A 21172-nucleotide genomic window follows, 5' to 3' on the forward strand; every position below is an offset into this window, starting at 1 on the left:
GGAGAATAACCTCTGACCTACTTTCGCTGCCTAGTGAACAATTATTCTCAAGCTAAGTCTGGCATATATTTTGGGGAGACAACTTAAGAGAAATCCTTCTGTTCCTCACATAGTCCTATCATTTTCCACAATGCTTGTACATATTTACAAGCCTATCAGCAATGTAGAAGAGTTCCCATCTCTCTGCATCCTCTCCAGCATTTGTTGTTCTCTCTTACCTTTTACGTGGGTCATTTGTTTTTCTCTTATTGAGGTGTTATAGAATTCTATGGAATTTAGTAATTAGTCCTTTGTCTGTTCTACCATTGTTAAAGATTTTTTCTCCATCTGTGGGCTCTTATTTTACATGAAATCTTTGGCATGCATATGTGTTTCATTTTTAATAGATCCTAGTCATCTATTTTGTCTTCCATTGTGTGTTGCTTTTTGTATTATACTTAGCTGTCTGTTTATGCCTTGCAATAGGGCCTTTAATCTTGTTCCACTTTTCTGATTGATGATCCTGATAATTCTGGGGTTCACAGGTCTTAAATCCATCTTGAGTTTGCTTTTGTGCTTGGATGAGGAATGGGTCCTGTGCCATTCTTCTGCAGACAGAGATCCAGTTTTTCCAGCACCATTTGCTGAAGAGGGTGTCCCTTTCCCATTTAATGTTCTTGGTCTTTTGTTGAAAATTAACTGTCTGTAAGTGGATATGCAAGAAGCCCTGGTGGCTCAGTGGTTGCTAATTGGGCTGCTATCTGCAAGATAAGTGGTTCGAAATCACTAGCTGCTCCATGGGAGAAAGACGAGGCTTTCTACTACTGTAAAGAGTTACAGTCTTGGAAATTCACAGGGGCAGTCCTACCTTGTCCTATAAGGTTGCTATGAATAGCATTACTCAATGGCAGTGAGTTTGGTTTTTTGGTTTGGTACGTGGATGTGAGAAATCATTGTTGAGGGCACATTTTTTTGGTGGGGGGAGTTTACATTGATTTACTTTATCTAGTAGGGGGTGGCTTCTTTCTTTTAAAAATTAAATCATTTTATTGGGGGCTCCTACAGGTCTTATAACAATCCATACATCAATTGTATGAAGCAAATTTGTACATATGTTGCCATCATCATTTTCTTTATATTTGAGCCCTTGATATCAGCTCCTCTTTTTTCCCTTCCTCCCCACCTTCCCACCCCATGACCCCTTCATAAATTGTAAATTATTGTTATTTTCATATCTTACACCATCTGTAGTCTCCTTTCACCCATGTTTTTTTGTTTGTCCCTGGGGTGTGGGGTGTTATACCTTGATCATTGCGATTGGTTCCCCCTTTCTCTCCTTTGTCCCACCACCTTCCCCACACCCTCATGATATTGGTACTCCCAGTATTGTTCCTGAGGGATTTATCTGTCCTGGATTCCATGTGTTGAGAGCTCTTATCTGTACCAGTGTACATGCTTCAGTCTAGCCGGATTTGTAAGGTAGAACTGGGGTCATGATAGTGGGGGTGCAGGAATTATTAAAGATCTAGAGGAATGTTGTGTTTTTTGCCAGTGCTATACCACACCTTGGTTGACTTGTCCCTTCCTTATGACCCTTCAGTGAGTGGGTGTCCAACTGTTTACAGATGGGTCCCCATTCTGACCACGCTTGTTCACATTGACATAATTGTTTGTTTTGGGTCTTCTGATACTTGATACCTGATCCCGTGGACACCTGGTGATCACACAGGCTGGTGTGCTTCTTCCATGTGGGCTTTGTTGCTTCCTTGCTAGATGGCTGCTTGTTTAACTTGGAGCCTTTAAGATCCCAGATACTATATCCTGTAATAGGCAGGCACCATCAGCTTTCTTAACCACATTTGCTAATGCACCTATTTTCACTTCATCAATTGTGTCAGGAAGGTGAGCATCATGGAATGCCAGGTTATTAGAACAAAGTTCTTGCATTGAGGGAGGACTTGAATAGAGGCCCAATGTCTGTCTGCTACCGTGATACTTAATATATAAATATATGTTCATAGACCTATATTCCTACCATTATATATTAATATATTTACATATATACATGCCTGTTTATACCTCTATAAATGTCTTAAATAGTTCTTTCCTCTATTTCCTTTTACTTTCTTCCTGTCCCACTATAACAGTGATTCTCAACCTTCCTAATTCCCCGACTCTTTAAAATTATGTTCATTGCTACTTCATAACTGTCATTTTGCTACTGTTATGAATCATAATGTAAATATCTGATATGCAGGATGTGTTTTCATTGCTACAAATTGAACATCATTAAAGCATAGTGATTCATCACAAAAACAATATGTAATTAGATATTGTGAAATATTTCTAATGACAAATAAATGAAATTTTGTCTTGAAGCAAGGTGTAGAGCGGGTAACAGTACTTGTATGTGGGCATATCTGCACGTGGGTGGGCCTGCCTGGAGACGGATAAAGGAGCGGTGTCTTGGTTCCTAAGACCTTTGGAAATACATGTTTTCCACTGGTCTTAGGCGACCCCTGTGAAAGGGTCGTTGGCCCCCCAAAGGGGTCGCAACCCACAGATTGAGAACCGCTGCACTATACTGTTCACCCTTCATTTGGCTCTGAGTCATTCCTCTCGGCCACATTGCATTCGAGCAAATCCCACCAGGCTTTCTACAGGGAGTGGTTTCCTTAAGTCTCTCCGTCGGACGTTTGCTCCCCTTGCAGAGCTTCTGTCTTTGAGCGTGAACACCAAGCCTGACTCCATCCACAATGTCCTTTTCCCGCGGTCGTGCATTCGGAATTTCCTCATCCGAATAAAGCAAAACCCAAGCCGGTCCTCTGTGGAAGCTGGCGTCTTTGTTAAAAGGTAAAGCGCACCTTCGGACCTGGTCAAAGTGTGAAGTGTTTAGTGTTCTCTCAACTCCTTGCGGCCCAGGTCCAGGGAATGTTTCTGACAACAATGGGTCGCTAAATATTGGTGTGGAGGGCTGTGGCCCCCCTCACCACCCGGGCTGCCAGTTTTCAAGGGCACATTTTGTATCGATGATCTTGTCAAGTTCTTATGTTCGATTGATAACCAGTTGAGTTATCCCAGTTAACATCCTGGTTCTTTTTAGGTCCTTGGAAGATTCGGCCGATTTCCTGTTACAAGCAGGCTAACGTTTCTTAGTATAACGTCATCTCCATGAATGGACTTGGTAGCTGAGCTCAGGCCTCGCTAAATTCAGCGTAATCCTCCACCTCCCTGCGCAATTCGAACTCAGTTCTTGGTGTCCTTCTGCTAGGCAAGCCCTAGCCTTATTTATCAGTTATTTCTGTCTCAACGGCAAAGTCACTATCCCCCAAAACTCCCCTTTACCTTTGGTCTGTAGTTCCTAGGCACTCCAGCCAGCACTTGTCTTGTCGCAGTGCTTGTTATCTGCGTCCCACTACTACACTCTACTTACCTTCTCAAGGCTAGCCTGTTGTTTGCTTTGTTCTGTACTTACCCTGTTTGCCCGAAAATAAGACCTACTTACAGTTTTGCCTCTCTGAAATATAAGGCATCCCCCGAAAATAAGACCTCCCTGAAAATAAGCGCCCCCCAAGCTACCATAACTCTGGACTCTGGACCATAGCGCAGCGCAGCCAGAGCAGACAGGAAGTGCGAGGTCTCCTTTAATAAAACAATAAACAATAAATGTGTACCGTATTCTTCTTCATGGGAAAATAAGACATCCCCTGAAAATAAGACCTAGCGCATCTTCGGGAGCAAAAATTAATATCAGACACTCTTATTTTCGGGGAAACAGGGTCCTTTATTGTCCCGAGCTGGCGCTTTCCTCTGTCCAATGTTGTATGTTCAGCTGTGTTGTTTGTGAAATGCGTGATGTGTATTAGGCAAAGCACATGCATACCAGCAATGAAGGAAGGAAGAGATCAATACCATCGCGCCGTGTGGTAAAACTTTTTCATTGATGTCCATTTTCAACTAGGGGCTGAGTCATCTTGTTCTTCGCGGGGCTTGAGCAGACTCGGTAGGCGCTGGGCAGATCTGATGCTGGGAAAAGGGAAGGAGCACCAGGGAGAGGAGTCCGGCGCACGAAGTCCCTCTGCCTAGAGCCGGCGACCCCACTGCTCTCGGCTCCCGACGTGATCCCTGCAGGCGAGCGGGCGGGGAGCGAGCGGAGGCGGGACTTCCGGGCGCGCGCCCGGCCGCCTTCCGGCGCGAGACGGAAGCCCGGCTCCGGGCCAAGATCCGAGAACCGGGCTGGAGGTGAGTCCCGAGCCCCGAGAGCCCATGCACTCGTCTACCAGCGGATGCCTCTCGGCCCGGCTGCTGCCGGCCGCCGCGGGACGGGGAGAACGGGTAGGGACCGGGGAGTCTGGGCTTCTCCAGCGCTGGGATCCTGGCGCTGAGGGAAGGGGGCAGAGCAGGGGCCGGCCAGTGCGAGGCGACCCCTTGGGGCAGCAGTGAGGGGCTGAGTAGGGATGTCCCAGGGACTTAGCACTTAGGCCGAAGGGGCATCAGGGGTTGGCCAGGGAAGCATCTCGGAACGAAGCCGTCCCGCGTCGGCAGAGGGTCCTGGGCTCGGGGCGGATGGCCCGTGAGGGTGGCAGGAGATGGTGAAGACCGCCGTGCTCGGTCTGGGAGAATAGAGTAGGGTCAGCCAGTCTCCGAGGGGCGTAGCTGAGAAGGGCATCTTGACCTAACGGATCCGAAAGATGACTGACTAGCCACCGAAGGGATGCTGACCTCGTCTCGCTTCACTTGCAATTAATGCTATTAACCCCCCCCCAAAAAAAAAACCCCAACTGGTGGCCGCCCCCACCCCCCTTGTGTAAATTTCAGAACAATATTTTACATCGGCAGGGGAAATGTAAACTCTTCTCACCCAGGCCCAACTAGTGTGCTTTTCTGTGTTAAATTGATAGTACTTTAAAGTTCTCATCATATAAGCAAGCCAACCAGTTTTCGTTCTGGACTGGACTGTGCAGACTTGTAGGTTGTCTTATTTCCTTTGTCATGCAATGAACTGAATGCTTTTCAAATCCCAATGGAAATCATATGGAAAGCCAGTGCCGTCAATATTTGCAGCTACAGGTTTGTACAGGTCTGTCGTTAACCTGCCCAATTCTCTGATACATTTTTCCCTAAAAGTTATCCTATTGGGTTTAGTTTGGAAATTTTTATCAGGAAGGGCAATTTCACAAAAGGGTGCAGCAAATTATTAGCAATTCCTAAGAATTTACTATTTGCTTTTATTTCTGTCTCAAGGAAATCTTTATAAGTGCCTTTGAAAGTACATAAAACATACAGACCAGTGATAAACCAAGATCTGTTGTTAAATACACAGTAGTACCTTTCATTTTTCTTAATAGCTGGGATGTAGTTTGCAGACTTGCTTTGATCATTGCTAGGAGGTAATTATTATCAGTGTTAATTATTATCTACATTGGGTTTATATTTTATAAGCTGTAATTAAAATGGATGGCCTGATCTACATAATATAAGTAGTTGGTAAATGAGTTGGATTTTTGCCAACTGTGTAAAGTAGCTAAAAGAATCCTAACACTGTGGTGGACAGTGAGATCTGATGATCGTATGTTCTTTACAGTGTTAGAACTTTTATTTTTAAAACCTGTGCTGTTGACTTTTAGATCTGATATGGTGACCTGACTTGAATTCACTCAAGTAAAGTAGAGCATTTGATATGTACTGGTGCTTCAGTGTTTTGCTAGCTCATTAGCTTAAAAAAACAAATACTGTGAATTAGGTAAAGGTTTACAAGACTGACCATCAGTTTTACATTCAACAGTTCATACAAATTTTGTTTCAACTCATCCATTGCAATCTCCTCAACGCACCATCACATAGTCCACTTTCTCCCCGTTTTTCCTACTTCCGTCCCTCCTTTTGTTCTAACCCTCTGAACTTTGTCCTTGGGTAAATTGCTGCCTTTTTGATCTTCAGTGATTGATTATTCTACCACAGTGGTTCAATTCCAGACCTGAAGTGACTGAAGACCATTGTCTCAGGCGTCTTACCTGTCTGTATCCTACCAGTAAAGCTGGTCTCTTGTTTTTGAGGTTAGCCCCACATTTTCCTCTCATTCTAGCCAGGGCCTTCTAATGTGAGTGCTTTCCAGAGCAGTTTGGATTGGTAGCCAGGTATCAGCCAGTTTTCCTAGTCTCAGGGCTGGGGAGACTGTGGTTTCCATGGCCCATTCATCGAGAGCACTAATTGTTTCTGTTGGTCTTTTGCTTTTCATCGCTTCTTTCCTCTGGATGGGAAGAGATCAGTGGTTTCACCTTACATTGCTGACCAGGAAGCTTTGAAGAGCTGTGCTGGTGTAAGTAGACTACTAGAGTCCTGATGGTGAGGGGCACAGCCGATGTTTGAAAAAGTAAAGCATAAACAGTGCCTTATCTTGTAGCTGCTGAGCATATTGGATACTTTTCAAAAGAGGGACTGAAAGCGACCCTGCTCTATAAAGTTAATGAATTAACTGCTATATGGATTTCTATACATGTCTTAATTTAAACTTCTTTAAAGTAGACAAGACTGCTTATCTGTTAAGGCTTGCTCTTGTTTTTCCACGTAGTCATGGATTTAACAATACATTTTCCCCTTCCCCTCAGATTTTGGGAAAAAAGCTGTTGAAAAAGCTTGTAAGTCTTAACATCTTAATTCCTGCTTGGAGGCAGTGTGTGTTGTTGAGACAAAAAGGGCCTGCATTCCGCTGCTGCCCAGTTTTTGTTATATAACGGAATGGTCTGTTTGAAATTTGATTTTCCTTTGTTCATAATTTTGGGCATTTGTGCTCAATGCTCTAATGATAGAATATAGTTTTCAGCTTTTGCTCTTGATAAGATATATGTTATTAATATTTTGGGTTTAGTTGTTTTTACAGTTTAACCAATAGTTACATTTTTAAAATTGGGATAGTGGTGGCAAATTACTAGTGATTCTGTACCTTTACTATTACTGATATGGTGAAATAGGTATCTATGTATTGAAAGAACTATAAAATAACCAAGGACTTCTGCACGTATATAACTTATACATTTTATTTTCCTTAATTATCAGTTTGTAGTATACTAAGTAATTTGGCATATTGATTTTGGGGGCGGTCTACATTTTCTGGCTATCAATTTTATTTTCAGAAAACCATTTCCTGCCACTGATACAATTGGGAGAATTGATTACAATGGAGAGGTATGACTTCTGCACAAGCCTAACCCTACTACCTTCTAGTCAACTGCTGCTCATGGCATCAATTTGAGGCAAACTGCCTCAAACAGTTGCCAAGGCCACAGATCTTTAGAGAAGTAGAGCATTGTGTTAGTCTGGGTAGACCAGTGAAACAAATTCATAGAAACTCATGTGAATAAGAACGAGGTTTATATACCTGTAATGAGAAAACATTCCAGCTCAGTCCAGATCAAGTCTATAAATCCGATATTATTAGCCCAAATGTCCGATACCAATCTATAAGGTCCTCTTCAGACTCACAAAACACATGCAATGACGTCGAATGCAGAAAGATCACAGGCCAGTGGGTTGGAAGTCTTGTGGATCCAGTGGCGTGGTAAGCATCTCAGCACTGGCAGGGGTCTCTGCTTGGCTTATCCGGCTCCCAGGGCGTAGCACCTTGTATTTTGTCAGTAGAGTATCGTCTCAGGGAGTGAGTATTTTCAGTAGTGTCTCCAAGGGATTGAGTAATGAGAGACAGTCTCTTCCACCTCCAAGGAGGAACTCTAGCAGTTCCCAGAATCCTTAGGAGAAGGCCATGACCACACAGAGTCCTCATTGGCTATATCCTGATTTATAGGCTAGACCCCATCCCTTCACTCTTAATCCTCTCAAGTCCCAGATTGACACCAGATTATGTAAGTACCATAAGTGCTATATCTTTCTCTTACAGAGGGCTAGTAGCTTTGACCTGCTCACCTTTTGGTTCACAGGCAAGCCCTTTAACCACCATGCTACCAGGATTACTGTTACTGGTAATATCAAATAGAGTATTGACCTACTGGCCAACTGCCAGCTATTCCACCGCCCATGAAGCTGATTATGACTCTCAGCAAGACTGGCTGAAGCAGAGCATCAAAGCCGCACTTAGGGTCTCTGTTCTGTCCCCTTTCCTTGCTGTGTTAGACATTTTCTTTCATTGTGATCAAAAGGATCTGGGCTTCAGAGTGACTCATCTGGGGATCAGAGTAGCCAGATAGGACTGCCACCCTCTTAGGATGACCCTGCTTATTATCTTGAGCTTAATTCCACACATTTTAACAAAGCTCCCAGCATCTAGGCTTACAGTTATAATTTTGAAATACTTGGTGAGATTATTGTTCATTTGAAAAAGCGTTTTAGAACTACAGTGAACCCTCGCCACTTCGCGCTTCGACTTCCGTGGCTTCACTCTATCGCGATTTTTGCATAACAGCGCATGCTCTGTCATTACTGCCACTGATTGGCTCATACTGTACACGCTTGATGCCATAAATAATATAATAAATAATAAATGATAATTGTAACGTCCAAAATGTTTTACTGTATTTTCCCTTTTTCATTTAATAAATTGGGTAATACGAGTGTAATGGTGACTAAATGGTGTTTTTTCATGTCCTCTATGCTCTAACTACGAAAATATTTGATTTACAAATAAGGAATCCTACTTCGCGGAATTTCATTTATCACGGTAGGGTCTAGAACCGATTAACCGCGATAAACGAGGGTTCACTGTAAATCATAATTGATGAGATTATATGAATGCAAGTCAAAAAGTACTGGTATGGAATCATAGCAATATCAGAATGTGAAGCTACTGTTTCTTGACTTAGCCTTCACCGAACTTGATGTACTCTGTAGCCAGTGTTCCCATTGTTTCACCCTTCTCTGAAGAAGTCTGTGCTCATCAATTTATATTGCATCAACATGGCAGTTTGAGCATTTTCCAGGACACACATTGTGTTCTTTTGAGTTTTGAGAGCAAAAAGAACTCGGAAGGGACAAGATGAGAAAACGTTTAAGTGGATGAAGTAAAGTTTCTCAGTGAAATTCTTTTAGAACAGCCCCCTGCTGCTTTTGAAGAATGCGTAGGTGCATTGTCATGGGAAAAAAATGCTTGGCGTAACTTTTTCTCACTAATGCAGTTTTTAATTTTTGGGGTTCTTCAAGAAAATCTATCCAGATTACCCCTTGGCAGCCCCTCAAAGCCATCATTGTGACCTCTCTGCCTTGAATCAACAGACTGAGCAAATCCCCTGGGAAGTCACCATTTTGATCGGAACTTCTTTTGACGGCACTCTGTAATTGCATTACTGAGAAAGCCTGTCTGCAGCTATTCACTGATCACAGAGACATATTTAATCATGCTTTGTTTGGCAGAAACCTTGACATATCCTTGATGTAAGTGGTTACAAGGATAAGTCAAAAAGCATTGCTGTCCTGGTTATTACACTTGTGTATAGACTTTGCTCAGGTTTGCTTCTAGTGAGGCGTCATATTAAATTATCTATAACCTTACTGTTAAAATAATTTGTTACACTTCACAATCGCAAGTATTGTAGAAAATATACTGAGTATTCTTGGCTTTTGTTGCTAGTTTTATTTGGTGTGAGAGTCTAAGGAAAGGCAGGGTTATTGCATAAAGGATCTGGGTAAGGATTGGGAAGTAGACAGTATATCCCCGTGCTATGCTGATGATGAACAAGGGTTGGCTATGGTCAGAAGGAATGTCTTAGCACTGAGGTCATTTAGAATTTCTAACTCATCATGATAATGGAAAACAGACAGATTTTTAGTTGGCTTTATTGTTTTTCATTCCCTAGAGAGAATGCATTCCCTTACTGCATGCTCCAGGCAAGCCCGTCCCACCTGTCACAAGAATGACCTGGCAGAGGCGCTAGATGTCCAGTGTCCAGGCTAAGAGGAACCCTAGTAGTATAAATCATCAGCTTCTCCGTGGGCGATAGATGAGGCTTTCAACTCCTGTAAAGAGCTACACTCTTGGAAACCCACAGGAGTAGCTCTACCCTGTCCTATAGGGTCACTGTGAGTCGGAATTGACAGATGACTGCGAGGGAATCATGGAGAGGCTTGAGGTAGACCTTTGAACTGGTTCATTCTGGATTGACCCTTACAGCTGAGACAGATGCAAATGCTCAGCTGTGAATCAAACCAAAATGGACTGGCTCAAAGCCCTGATTTGAGAGAGAGTTGAGCTGTGACTAGAAGAACAATTATTGACGTTTATTTTAGCACGAATATTGGTCAGAATTGGAATTGACCAGACAGCAAGTAACAACAACATTTTCAGTCTTGAGAAGGGGAAGGCACGGACATATTGAAGACATTGTAGATGTGAGAAGACCAAGCACTAGAAGTGAGTGAATTTGTGTTACGGGGTTGGGTGGTGGTGGGTAGGGATGAGGAAGAGGCAGACTCGGGGAGCTCAAGACTTTTTCATTAGAATTCTGTAACTATTATGGTATTAGGTTTACCTCTTAATATTTTAAATCTGATACTATTTCATAGTAATTGAATACATTTGCAAAGATGGTTAAGGTTGCAAAAATAAATAGTAAAAGAAACCTGTGTAAGGCTGGGTTCTCTCGAGAAAAAAGCCCAGTGATGCTTGTACATGTGTGAACACAGGAGATTCCTATAAAGAAATGCCAACACAGAGAAGGGGTAAGTCCCGTTTGTTTCAAGTGTGGGGGTCACTTGTAAGCTAGACGCTTCTCCTGACTCATGTACCTGCAGAGGCTAAGAGCAGGAAGCAGGAAGACAAGCAAGAAGACCATAGACTGGTGGATGCAGAGCCGAATGAATGATGTGTGCCAAATAAAGCCAAAGTCAACCATCAGCTGATGGCTCCTGAGACCAGCAGGCAATTACTGACAAACCAGATTCAGGGTCCAGATCCAGTAGAAGGGAGCTAGTTTCCTCACAGTGTCAGTCTACAAAGAGTTGGCTACACCTGAATGAACCCTCCTTCAATTGTATCCAGGCTGTGACCAGATCAAGGAGGTGGTACTCTACCTCAATCTTCCCACAACTGTGTGGCTGCTTCACAGAAGATTCCCTTAGGGAGTTGAACACGCTATGTGAGGGTATATAATGGGAGGATCTGGGCCTCCCAGAGTTGACATAAATCTAGCAATCACCAAGCCCCGTTCACCCTTTATCCAGATCCACTTATTTTTAAAGATTCTACCACACTTGTAAACAAAGATACTTTTGATTCAAACAATGTCTTTATAAAGTTTATCTACTTTGTTTCTCGTCCTAATAAAGTTATTTATGGACTCCAATTCATAGAATCCTAGACTTTGGAAAATGATCTTGATTCTCTTAAGAATTTCTTTTAAGAATTCTCCCCTCCCTGGGGGACGGACATCAGAAAAGTGGGTGAAGGGAGACATTGCACAGTGTAAGACATGAAAAAATAATAATAATAAATAAATTATCAAGGTGGGAGAGGGGGGAAATGAGCTGATACCAAGGGCTCAAGTAGAAAGAAAATGTTTTGAGAATGATGATGGCAACAAATGTACAAATGTGCTTGACACAGTGGAGGGATGGATGGCTTGTGATAAGAGTTGTACGAGCCCCCAATAAAATGATTTTTTTAAAAGAAGTCACTACAATTGAAAAAAAAGAAAAAAAAAAGCTCTTAAGATGGTAAATGTTGACCAACCCCGGATAGATGGGTTTTGATTTCTTAAACTTCCATAGCCTCTTCCAGGGTCTTATCCTGACAAGAATACAAATTCCTCCTGTCTGTGTATTGCTCTTTATTGTACATATCTTCATTGGACCCTCAAAACAAGCATGTAAAGTTTCTTCCTTAAAATGCTTCCTCCTCCATTCCCCGCAAATCTTGGCTATATTTATCTTGTATCCTTTAAGCTCAGCTCCGTAATCCATACACCTGGGTTATAGAAAACAACCAGACAGCATCTCTTTCGGGATCACTTAACCGTTCTTTAAGAACTGCTTTGTTAACTTTCTTAAAGGCGCTTTGGTGGTGCTGTGGGTTAAGTATTGTGCTACCAACCAAACGTGTGGCCGTTCAAACCTACTCTTCAGTAGAAAGATAAAGCTATATGTTCCCATAAATATTGATAGTCTTAGAAAGGCTGTATGGAACCCCTATATAGAATCAGACTGGACTCAGTGGCAGTGCGTGGGAGGTAGGTAACTTTTCTCAAGTAAGGCTACCATAATTTGTGAGGCGTTCTATCTAGTCAGTCGGTTCACAGGGTGGTGCAAACAGTTTGTCCCTGAGTGCTGACCGAAAGGTTGATGGCTGTAACTTTCCCAGCAGCCCCGGTTATCTGCTTCCCTAAAGGATTACAATCAAGAAAACCCTGCGGAGTTATCTCCACTCTGCTGTAACACATGGGCTTGCCGCGAGTCAGAATCGGTTTGCTGGCAATGGATTTCCCCCCCTTGTTTTCTCTTTCAAGGTTCTGGGTTTTAGCTTTGGGGGGGAAAAAAAGTCTGACTAGAGTACTAAGATTGATAATTTATTTGAAAATACTTATCAAGTATTCTTCTTACAGTTATTTACTAAGAGGTTGTATCCTTGTACCTGAGATGTAAAAACCCAGAAAGGTTACATGATTTGTCCAGTGTCCTAGGGAGTTAGGCTGTGTTAGAATTAGGATGTAATCCCATGCCTTCTAACACTGAATCCGATTCCCTTTTCCTTCTTGCTAAGACTTTTTATTGTGAATTAGGCGAAGGTTGATAGAGCAGAATATCAGTTTTACATTCAGTGGGTCATACACATTTTGTTTTAGCTCATCCATTGCATTCTCCTCAATGCGCCTCATTTAACCCACTGCTTCCCTGTGGTTTCTTTTTCCTTTCCTCCCCCCTTCCTGACCCGCTCAACTTTGTCCTTGAGTAAATGCTGCCCTTGATCTTAAATCATGGATTATTCTACCACAGACATGAGTTCAGTTCTAGACATGAAGAGTGACCAACAGCCAGAGTCCGGGGTCCTACCAGTCTCTTGCCAGATCAGTAAGACTAGTTTCTCTGATGACTTTAAATTCAGTTTCACATTTTCCTCTTACTCTATCCAGGACCTTCTGATGGGATCCTTTTTCAGAGTAGTACAGGTCGAGTAGCCAGGCATCATCTAGTTCTTCTGGTCCCAGGGTTGTGAGGACTGATGTTTGTAATTTATTAGTTCATTGGGCTAATTGTTTCCTTATGTCTTTCCATTTTTTGCCATCATTCTTTGCTACAGATGAGAGACCAATAGTTGCACCTTAGATGGCTGCTCACATGTAGATCTTTGTCTTTGTGAACTGTGTTATGCTCGTTAACCTTGGTGTCCCAAGATGATGGTCCTGAGCTCCTGCACCAGGGACTCATTCCCTCAGTCTTTTTGATCATGTCTAAGAAGTATTTAACCATGCTCCGTGGACTATCCCCAACGTTCATAGATATATTTATATCGTAGCAGCAGTCAATACAAATATGTAAATATCTGTCAAACCTATATATAGATATTTGTAGGTGTATCTCCACTCTTCCTCCTACAACTGTTCAGCCTGCTTCAACTCTCTTTCCACAGCTTCCTAGTGTTAGACACTTACAGGTCATGTGTATTTGTACTGTGGAAGCCCTCTGAATTTTTAATTCTCTTACCAAACAACCTTGCTGTTTGGGAAATAAAATGCTTATCAACGGAACTTTTTCTTTAGCACTGAAAAGAACAACACATCAGAATTGGAATGAACCTGTAGCAGCCACTTAGCCAGTCCTCTACCTAATCCCAATACCATGCACACCATCTGTATTTCCTTTGACTTTCCTCTTGTCCCACTGTCATGCGCAGCCTTCATATGGGTTTTAGTCATTCCTCTCGGTTAGATTACCCTTGATCACACCTTACCACCCCTCCTACCCACTCCTACCACTGATTTTGGACCACTTCTTGTTCCCTTGTCCCTGGTTTTGTTAACATCACTTCCTTTCCCCTGCCTCCCCCTCTCCCATGTCCCCCCTGGATCTGTCGGTCCCACTGTTTTCTCCTCCAGATTGTTCATCCAGCCTATCTTACTTAGACGGACCTGCGGAGATAATAACATGCACAAAAACAAGACAGAGCAAAACCAAGTAACAAAAGAAAACGAAACAATAGCAACAAAAAGCCAATGACAAAACAAAACCAAAAAACTCCACAACACAACAACAAAAAGAAAAGCTTGTAGTCAGTTCAAGAACTAATACCTGATCATTTGAAATTTTTTTGATCCATTTTAAAGTCGTTGTAGTTTTAATATTTTCGGCTATCTTTTTCTTTCTTTTTTTTTAAACTTTTTTTTTTTTAACATTTTATTAGGGGCTCATACAACTGTTATCGCAATCCATACACACATCAATTGTGTAAAGCGCATTTGTACATCATTCTCAAAACATTTTCTCTCCACTTAAACCCCCGACATTAGGTCCTCATTTTTCCCCTCCCTCCCCGCTCCCCCCTCCCGCATGAGCCCTTGATAGTTTATAAATGGGTATTTTGTCATATCTTGCCCTGTCCGACGTCTCCCTTCACCCACTTTTTGGTTGTCTGTCCCCCAGGGAGGAGGTCACATATAGTTCCATGTAATCGGTTCCCTCTTTCCTACCCATTCTCCCTTTACCCTCCCTGTTTTGCCACTCACACCACTGGTCCTGTAGGGCTCATCCGTCCTGGATTCCCTGTATTTTCAGTTCCTATCTATACCAGTGTACATCCTCTGGTCTAGCCAGACTTGCAAGGTCGAATTCGAGTCATGGTAGTGGGAGCGGGGAGGAAGCATTTAGGAACTAGAGGAAAGTTGTATTTCTCATCGTTACATCGCACCCTGACTGGCTCATCTCCTCCCTGAGACCCCTCTGCAAGGGGATCTCCAGTGGCCTACTAATGGGCTTTGGATCTCCACTCCGCACTCCCCCCATCATTCACTATGGTAAGATTTTTTGTTCTGATGATGCCTTATACCTGATCCCTTCGACACCTCGTGGTTGCATAGGCTGGTGTGCTTCTTCCATGTGGGCTTTGTTGCTTCTGAGCTTGATGGCCGCTTGATTACCTTCAAGCCTTTAAGACCCCAGATGCTATGCTTTTTGATAGCCGGGCACCATCAGCTTTCTTCGCCACATTTGCTTATGCACCCATTTGTCTTCAGTGATCCGTTCGACACCTCATGATCACACAGGCTGATATGTTGTTCCATGTGGGCTTTGTTGCTTCTGAGCTAGATGGCCGCTTGTTTACCTTCAAGCTTTTAAGACCCCAGACGCTATATCTTTTGATAGCTGGGCACCATCAGCTTTCTTCACCGCATTTGCTTATTCACCCACTTTGTCTTCAGCGGTTGTGTCGGGAAGGTGAGCATCATAGAATTCGGCTATCTTTTTCATTGAGGCTTTTGTCTGTTTTATTTTGTTATTGTTCGTTTAAAAATGTATTTTCTGTACATTAAATCAAAGATACGTAAATCTATATTTTCAGAATATTGACAAATCTGTTGTTAGGTGTCACGGCACAGATTTTTATTCACAGGAACTCTAGGTGAGAGAGTAGAACTGTATGAGAGGGTTTTCTTGTTTTTGTTTTGTTTTTTAACCAAAGCAGATTGCCAGGTCTTCCTTCCTTGGAGCCACTGGGCTGGTTCAACCTGCCAAACTTTTGGGTAGCAGCCAAGCACTTAACTGTCGTGCCATCAGGGTGACTTACTGACCATGTAGTGCTTCCAAAATAAGGTGATGAGGATGACACAAGATCTGGATACTAACATTCTTTAACCTGGAAAGGAATGTGATCTTTCCATATGTGGCAAAATTTAAGATAACCAAGAGAGAACCGATAACTGACTCAACAACACCTACCCCCCCCCCCCCCCCCCCCCCCCCCCCCCCCCCCCCATTACTCTGAATGAAACAACTCAGAGCAGGCTGCATAAAAAGGATGTGCACAGCTGATGACTATATGCCTGCGTGGGCTGTGTAACTCTGGACTCAGAACTGGATGAATGGTTCCTTGGAGTTATGGAAGAGGAGATTGCAGGGGAATGAAGAGCTAATAATGATGAGTCCAACAACCAAGAAAATGGTTTAAATCTGATTGTAGTGCTGATTGTACAACTCTTCTTGATGTGACTGAACTATTGAATTGTATGATATGTGAATTATATGCCAATGAAACTATTTAAATATATATACATACATACATACATACATACACACACACATATATATATACATACACAATTGCTCTTTGATATAAAGTTTTCTCTTACACACAGGAGTGTCTCTGGATTTGTTTCTCTAGTCTACCCAGACTAACACAGCTTGAGAAAGAGCATTTCTTTCCTAGTTAAAATCAATCCAAAGGCCTTTAAGAGTGCTTTCTGGTTGAGTCTGACAGAGTACCAAGCTCTGGCCCCAAAGTCTATTTTTGGTATTCCCTGGGGACTTCCTTGCTCTGCTCCCCTTGCTGTTCTGTTTCATGCCCTTAGTGTTTTGCCTCAGTGTGGTGGGATCAGATCGGGTGGAATTCCCACACTGTGTCTCCAGTGTTGTCCCCTGTACGGCTATGGGTCAGTGGGATGTCGCGTCTCATAGTGGGGCTGGCCATATGGTCTCTGTGGATTGGCTGCTCTGAGCGGGAATATCATCCTTAAGGCTTAGTGGGCCAGGATGTGCTCCACTCTCTTCCTCCCCCTTGATTTGCACTTGTGTGCTCTGATCAGACCTGTCCTTCTCCCTGAGCTGCAGCTTCAGTGCTGTCCTCCGAAATAAATTCTTCTGGGGGGAGGGGCAGGTGTGCACGTAATTGGGATTGGGGCCAGCCCCTCAGACCTCTCCACTGGTTTCCTACTCCATGCTGGCATGTTGCATTCACATCTTGGAGCACGGCCACCCCTTCACTCTGAATAGTCTCAAGTTAGCACCAGATTATATAACTACAAATGACAATTCTTGGAACCTAGCTACATCTTACTCTCTGGGAGTCCCAAGATTTTTTAAATAGATTTTCCAAGTATACTGGCATTTTTTGCCTCCTAGCACTAGTTTCCACATGCCTGTCTCTAAAGAATAGAGAAAACAAATCATGGGAATTATAGAATCCAACATACCTGCCTTTGCTGGCTCTCAAGATGAAATTACTCCACTTAAACCTAGAATAGTTGAAAACTTGGTGTAAAAAAATATGTGGGACTCACTGTTGCTTACATTTATAATTTTGCTCTAGCGCATAGTCTTTGAACATTTATGAATTTTTAGCCATACTGTAAAGGTTTCTAAAAACTGAACTTAAAAACATTTTTTATAAGACTTTTAGAAGGAAGCAGTAATTAAACTTCTTGGAAATGAGCTTGTCAGTGCCCTTAGTGCATTATTATTGCATAGATATATAATTATATAGTGAGATTTCGTATATATGTAAAGATGTATGCCTAAATTATGTAGAGACTATTTGCAATTATAGTCAAACTTAAATCCTTAAATCCCAAAATGGTAATTTCTTACATGAAAAAAAATTTTTTTTTAAAGTTTTGATTTTAATTTTTATATTTTGAAGTTAACACTTAACAATTGAGACGAGAGTGTATCAGTTAATGAGATGAATACAGTAATTGGTAGTGAGTTGGGACTTAGACATGCAACAATTAGGTACCCACTCAGCCAGCCATTACAATAGTAGAGCAGTGGGAGGTCCCTCAACTAAGTCTCTGGAACCTGGCTGTACTGCTAATCAACTTTGTGACTGGATGCGTTGTTTTGTCACTGAACTATAACTTGGTATGGAAAGCCAGGAGGTGGGATTTCATCAGTGTACTTATTTTCTTGGTTGTTTTGGTAGAGTTGGTGGATATCACTTAAAACAGAGGGCATCATCTCCCTCAGCAGCAGCTTTATAATTCCTAGCCCTGGTGGGTTTTTCTGCTTCGATAACAATTTATACCTGCAGAAACCCTGAGATAGTTAAAGTTTATTGTGCCAACCTGGCTGATAAGCACATGTGGGGTTAATTGAAGGGAGGAGCGATAAATGGCTTGGTGAGCCTCGCTTTTCATGCTCTCCGGTCTCTTGCTTTCTGATGGTTGGACCAGGGTGCAGCTGCCTTAGCCAGTTCCCGCTTCAGCTTACAAGGCTCACTTCCTGCAAGACATCCCCAAGGAGAATCCACATGGACCTACCTCGATGCAGCCCTGGGTGCTGGAGCAGCTGTGTGGGGACCCCTGCCAGCGCTGAGATGCTTACATGCTCACTGATTCGGCTTTCCTCCTGCAGTCGGCATCATAGTGTATGTTTTTTGAGATGGAGGAGGACTTTGTGGATTGGTGTCGGACATACGGGTTAATGTTGGACTTGTGGGCTTGGGCAGCACTGTGTTGGGATGTTTTCTTGATGTGCATTTAACCTTTCTATAAAACTTTCTCTTATAGAGATGAGTTTCTGTGGATTTGTTTCTCTAATGTCCCCAGACTGACGTAAACCCCATTATAGTATGACTAGGCGTTGGAATCTACTCAGTGGCAGTGGGTTTTGTTGCTGGTTAGGAACCTTTTCATTTCTGGTTTTCTAAAGTTGCACTGACCTGTCACATGTAACGGCTAAAGTGAAATAGAATTAAGAATTCAGTTCTTCAGTTCCACTAAGCCACATTTCAAGTGCTCACCCGCTACATGGGCTGGTGGCCATGGGAATAGGCAGTGCAGATACCAAACATTTCTCAGAGTGTTCTGGTGCATGGTGCTCTGGTAGAGCTTGCTCTGTGACAAGAGGGACAGGACCCTGTTAACATATGTCCTGTGGAATATCAAGGGCCTCAGTAGCATTTTTGCTTCTAATGCTCAATGGCAGTTGAGTTTAGTGACCAGTTTCCTTCACTGTCATGTGTAAGTGTAAGTGGTTGAAGAGGCTGATACAGTGTGCTGGAGAATTCAGAGGTTTGAAGTTTGTGGTTTTGCCAGGCGTTGCACACTGTGTGTTTTGTATAGTAGGGAAAAAGGAGTTAAACACTGCAGCCACATTGAGGTATCTTGTTTATCGGACCTGAACGCAGAGTGAGCAGGACAGCTAGAAATGCAGACGGAGCAGGTGAATTGTGCTTTTACTGAATTATATTGTTATCATTCACTTGCTTTCCCCAAATGGTGGATAAATTATGGTGGCTCCAAAAACTCACAGTTAGCGAGTTAATTCTGACTTGTGGAGACCCTATAGAACAGGGTAGAACTGCCCCTGTGGGTTTCCACGATTAACTCTGTACTGAAGTAGAAAGCTTTGTCTTTCTTCAGAGGAACAGCTGGTGTTTTTGAACTTGTGACCTTGTGGTTGACCTTGTGTTTCACAGCCCAGTGAATAATCACTGTGCCATGAACTGCAGTCTTGTCTCTGTTTTCAAAGCAGCTGCATATCTAGAAAATCCAGTATTTATTCAAAGTGTGCAAAAGGGAATCAATTTTTTAGTTAACTGTATGATATCAAATGGTCAATATATACCCAAAAGGAATGTTGAGAAGGCAAGGATGAGAAGGGAAGATGGATCAATGGAAAAAGACAAGCAGGATGGAAATAATGGGAATATTGACACATTCTAAAAACTTGCCAACGGCACAGAACAATCTGTATAAATATTATTAAAGGGAGATCAAATTAGCCGTGTAAAAACTTTTACCTAAAACAGTGAATTATCTTAGGAAAAGATATTATCTTATGAAAAAGGTAATTCCTATGTAAAAAGAGTTACTGTGATCTATGCTTAAAGATCATGAAACAGCCAATCCAAGGGCAGGGGCTTGGGATGACACCTCACTGCCATCAAGAGACAAGAGTGGCAGTTGTCCTTGGGGGGTCTCTGTGATAGAAACCTCTACGACCCAGGAGCTAGAGAGCTGGAGCTGGGGAGAGACAGTGAGAACAGGGCCAGTGGAATGAAGAGGCAGCGGAGACCTTGTGGTGGGCTTGCCGGCGGCTGCAGAGCAGAGAGCAGAGCACTTTTGAGTGGGGCAGTGGGCTTGCTGCTAGAGTTGGGGACCCTCTGGACACTTAATAGGAGTGTTGAGTCCATTTCTCTTTCCTTATGGTTGAGAAACCGGACTTAAGTAGGTGGAGTGGTTTGCCCAAAGTAACACTGCAAGTAGAAAAATCAAGACTAGAGGATGGTTCTGGTCGCTGGTTGTCTTTTTTAATTTCAGTCGCTCTCCTAGTTGGCACAATAAACCTAACTATTACAAGGAGCTACCACAAAGATATTTTTTACCTGCATATGGCTATTCACTGTGCCTGGAGATTATCTGTAGATAAGAGCAATCATTCTAGTGCCTGTCCCACCCTAACACATAGCAAACCCTCCTCTGATGTGTCTTTCTGATACTGATCATAGATTGTTCCCCTGGAGAGAGTCTGGGGACATCCTAGGTCGAGTTGATGACTTATTCCATTGCCCACTTTTTATGATTCATTCTGTTACATGTTCATATATTACGTGTATGCCTTTTGAAAGATTCGTAAATCCCACAATTATATATACCCATTAAATATATTCGTTCTCTTTTGGTCCTGACATAGGGACAAGGAGCCCCTGTGTCTGCTGTCTGTCTGTATTATTTTCCATAATTGGAGGCTGGTACCCTGACAAACCCTAGTAGTATAGTAGGTTGTTTGTTGGACTGCTAATTGTAAGGTTAGCAGTTCGAACCTAGCAGCTGCTCTCTGAAGGAGAAAGACTGCTCCTGTAAAGATTTGCAGTCTCAGAAATGGAATGATCAGTGCTCTCTGTTCTGTAGGGTTGCTATTAGTTGGAATCGACTTAGTGACAGTGGGTTTTCGGATTTTAGGGGGACAGAAGGACCATTATGGGATGTAAATGGGTCCTTTAGAAGGCTACCAGGTTCCAAATATAATCATAACTGAACTCCAATAATAGCAGTAACTGTCAGATCACTTCACATTTAGCCTTATCATAATTAAGAGTGTAGGTTTTACTGTTTGGTTGTCATGAGGACTCAGGTAAATTACTTAATTTTCAGAGTTTAAATTTATGCCTGCAGAATAAGTAAACAGAATCATACCGATTGCACAGTTGTTTTTTAAAAATCATTTATTGGGGGCTCGTACAACTCTTATCACAATCCATACATTCATCCATTGTGTCAAGCACATTTGTACATTTGTTGCCATCATCATTCTCAAAACATAT

General features: G+C 42.6%; 2 protein-coding genes across 3 annotated transcripts in view; both read left to right on the plus strand.

The window, feature by feature from the left end:
- The window catches only part of FAM177B (family with sequence similarity 177 member B), a 70893-nt gene extending 62924 nt beyond the window's left edge, over positions 1-7969 (plus strand). Inside the window, exons 5-8 of the mRNA XM_004700156.2 lie at positions 2691-2832; positions 4111-4221; positions 6551-6617; positions 7874-7969. Of these exons, the coding sequence (XP_004700213.2) occupies positions 2691-2832; positions 4111-4221; positions 6551-6617; positions 7874-7969 (416 nt within the window). The remainder of the gene's footprint in view (positions 1-2690; positions 2833-4110; positions 4222-6550; positions 6618-7873) is intronic.
- The window catches only part of DISP1 (dispatched RND transporter family member 1), a 218988-nt gene continuing 202052 nt past the window's right edge, over positions 4237-21172 (plus strand). For both annotated transcript variants that reach the window (XM_045298064.1, XM_045298065.1), the window contains exon 1: positions 4237-4314. The gene's annotated coding sequence lies outside the window, so the exon portion shown is untranslated. The remainder of the gene's footprint in view (positions 4315-21172) is intronic.

This window comes from Echinops telfairi, unplaced genomic scaffold (genome assembly GCF_000313985.2).
Source record: "Echinops telfairi isolate 266 unplaced genomic scaffold, ASM31398v2 ScPeMD7_7424;HRSCAF=8462, whole genome shotgun sequence".
Classification (NCBI taxonomy): Eukaryota; Metazoa; Chordata; class Mammalia; order Afrosoricida; family Tenrecidae; genus Echinops; species Echinops telfairi.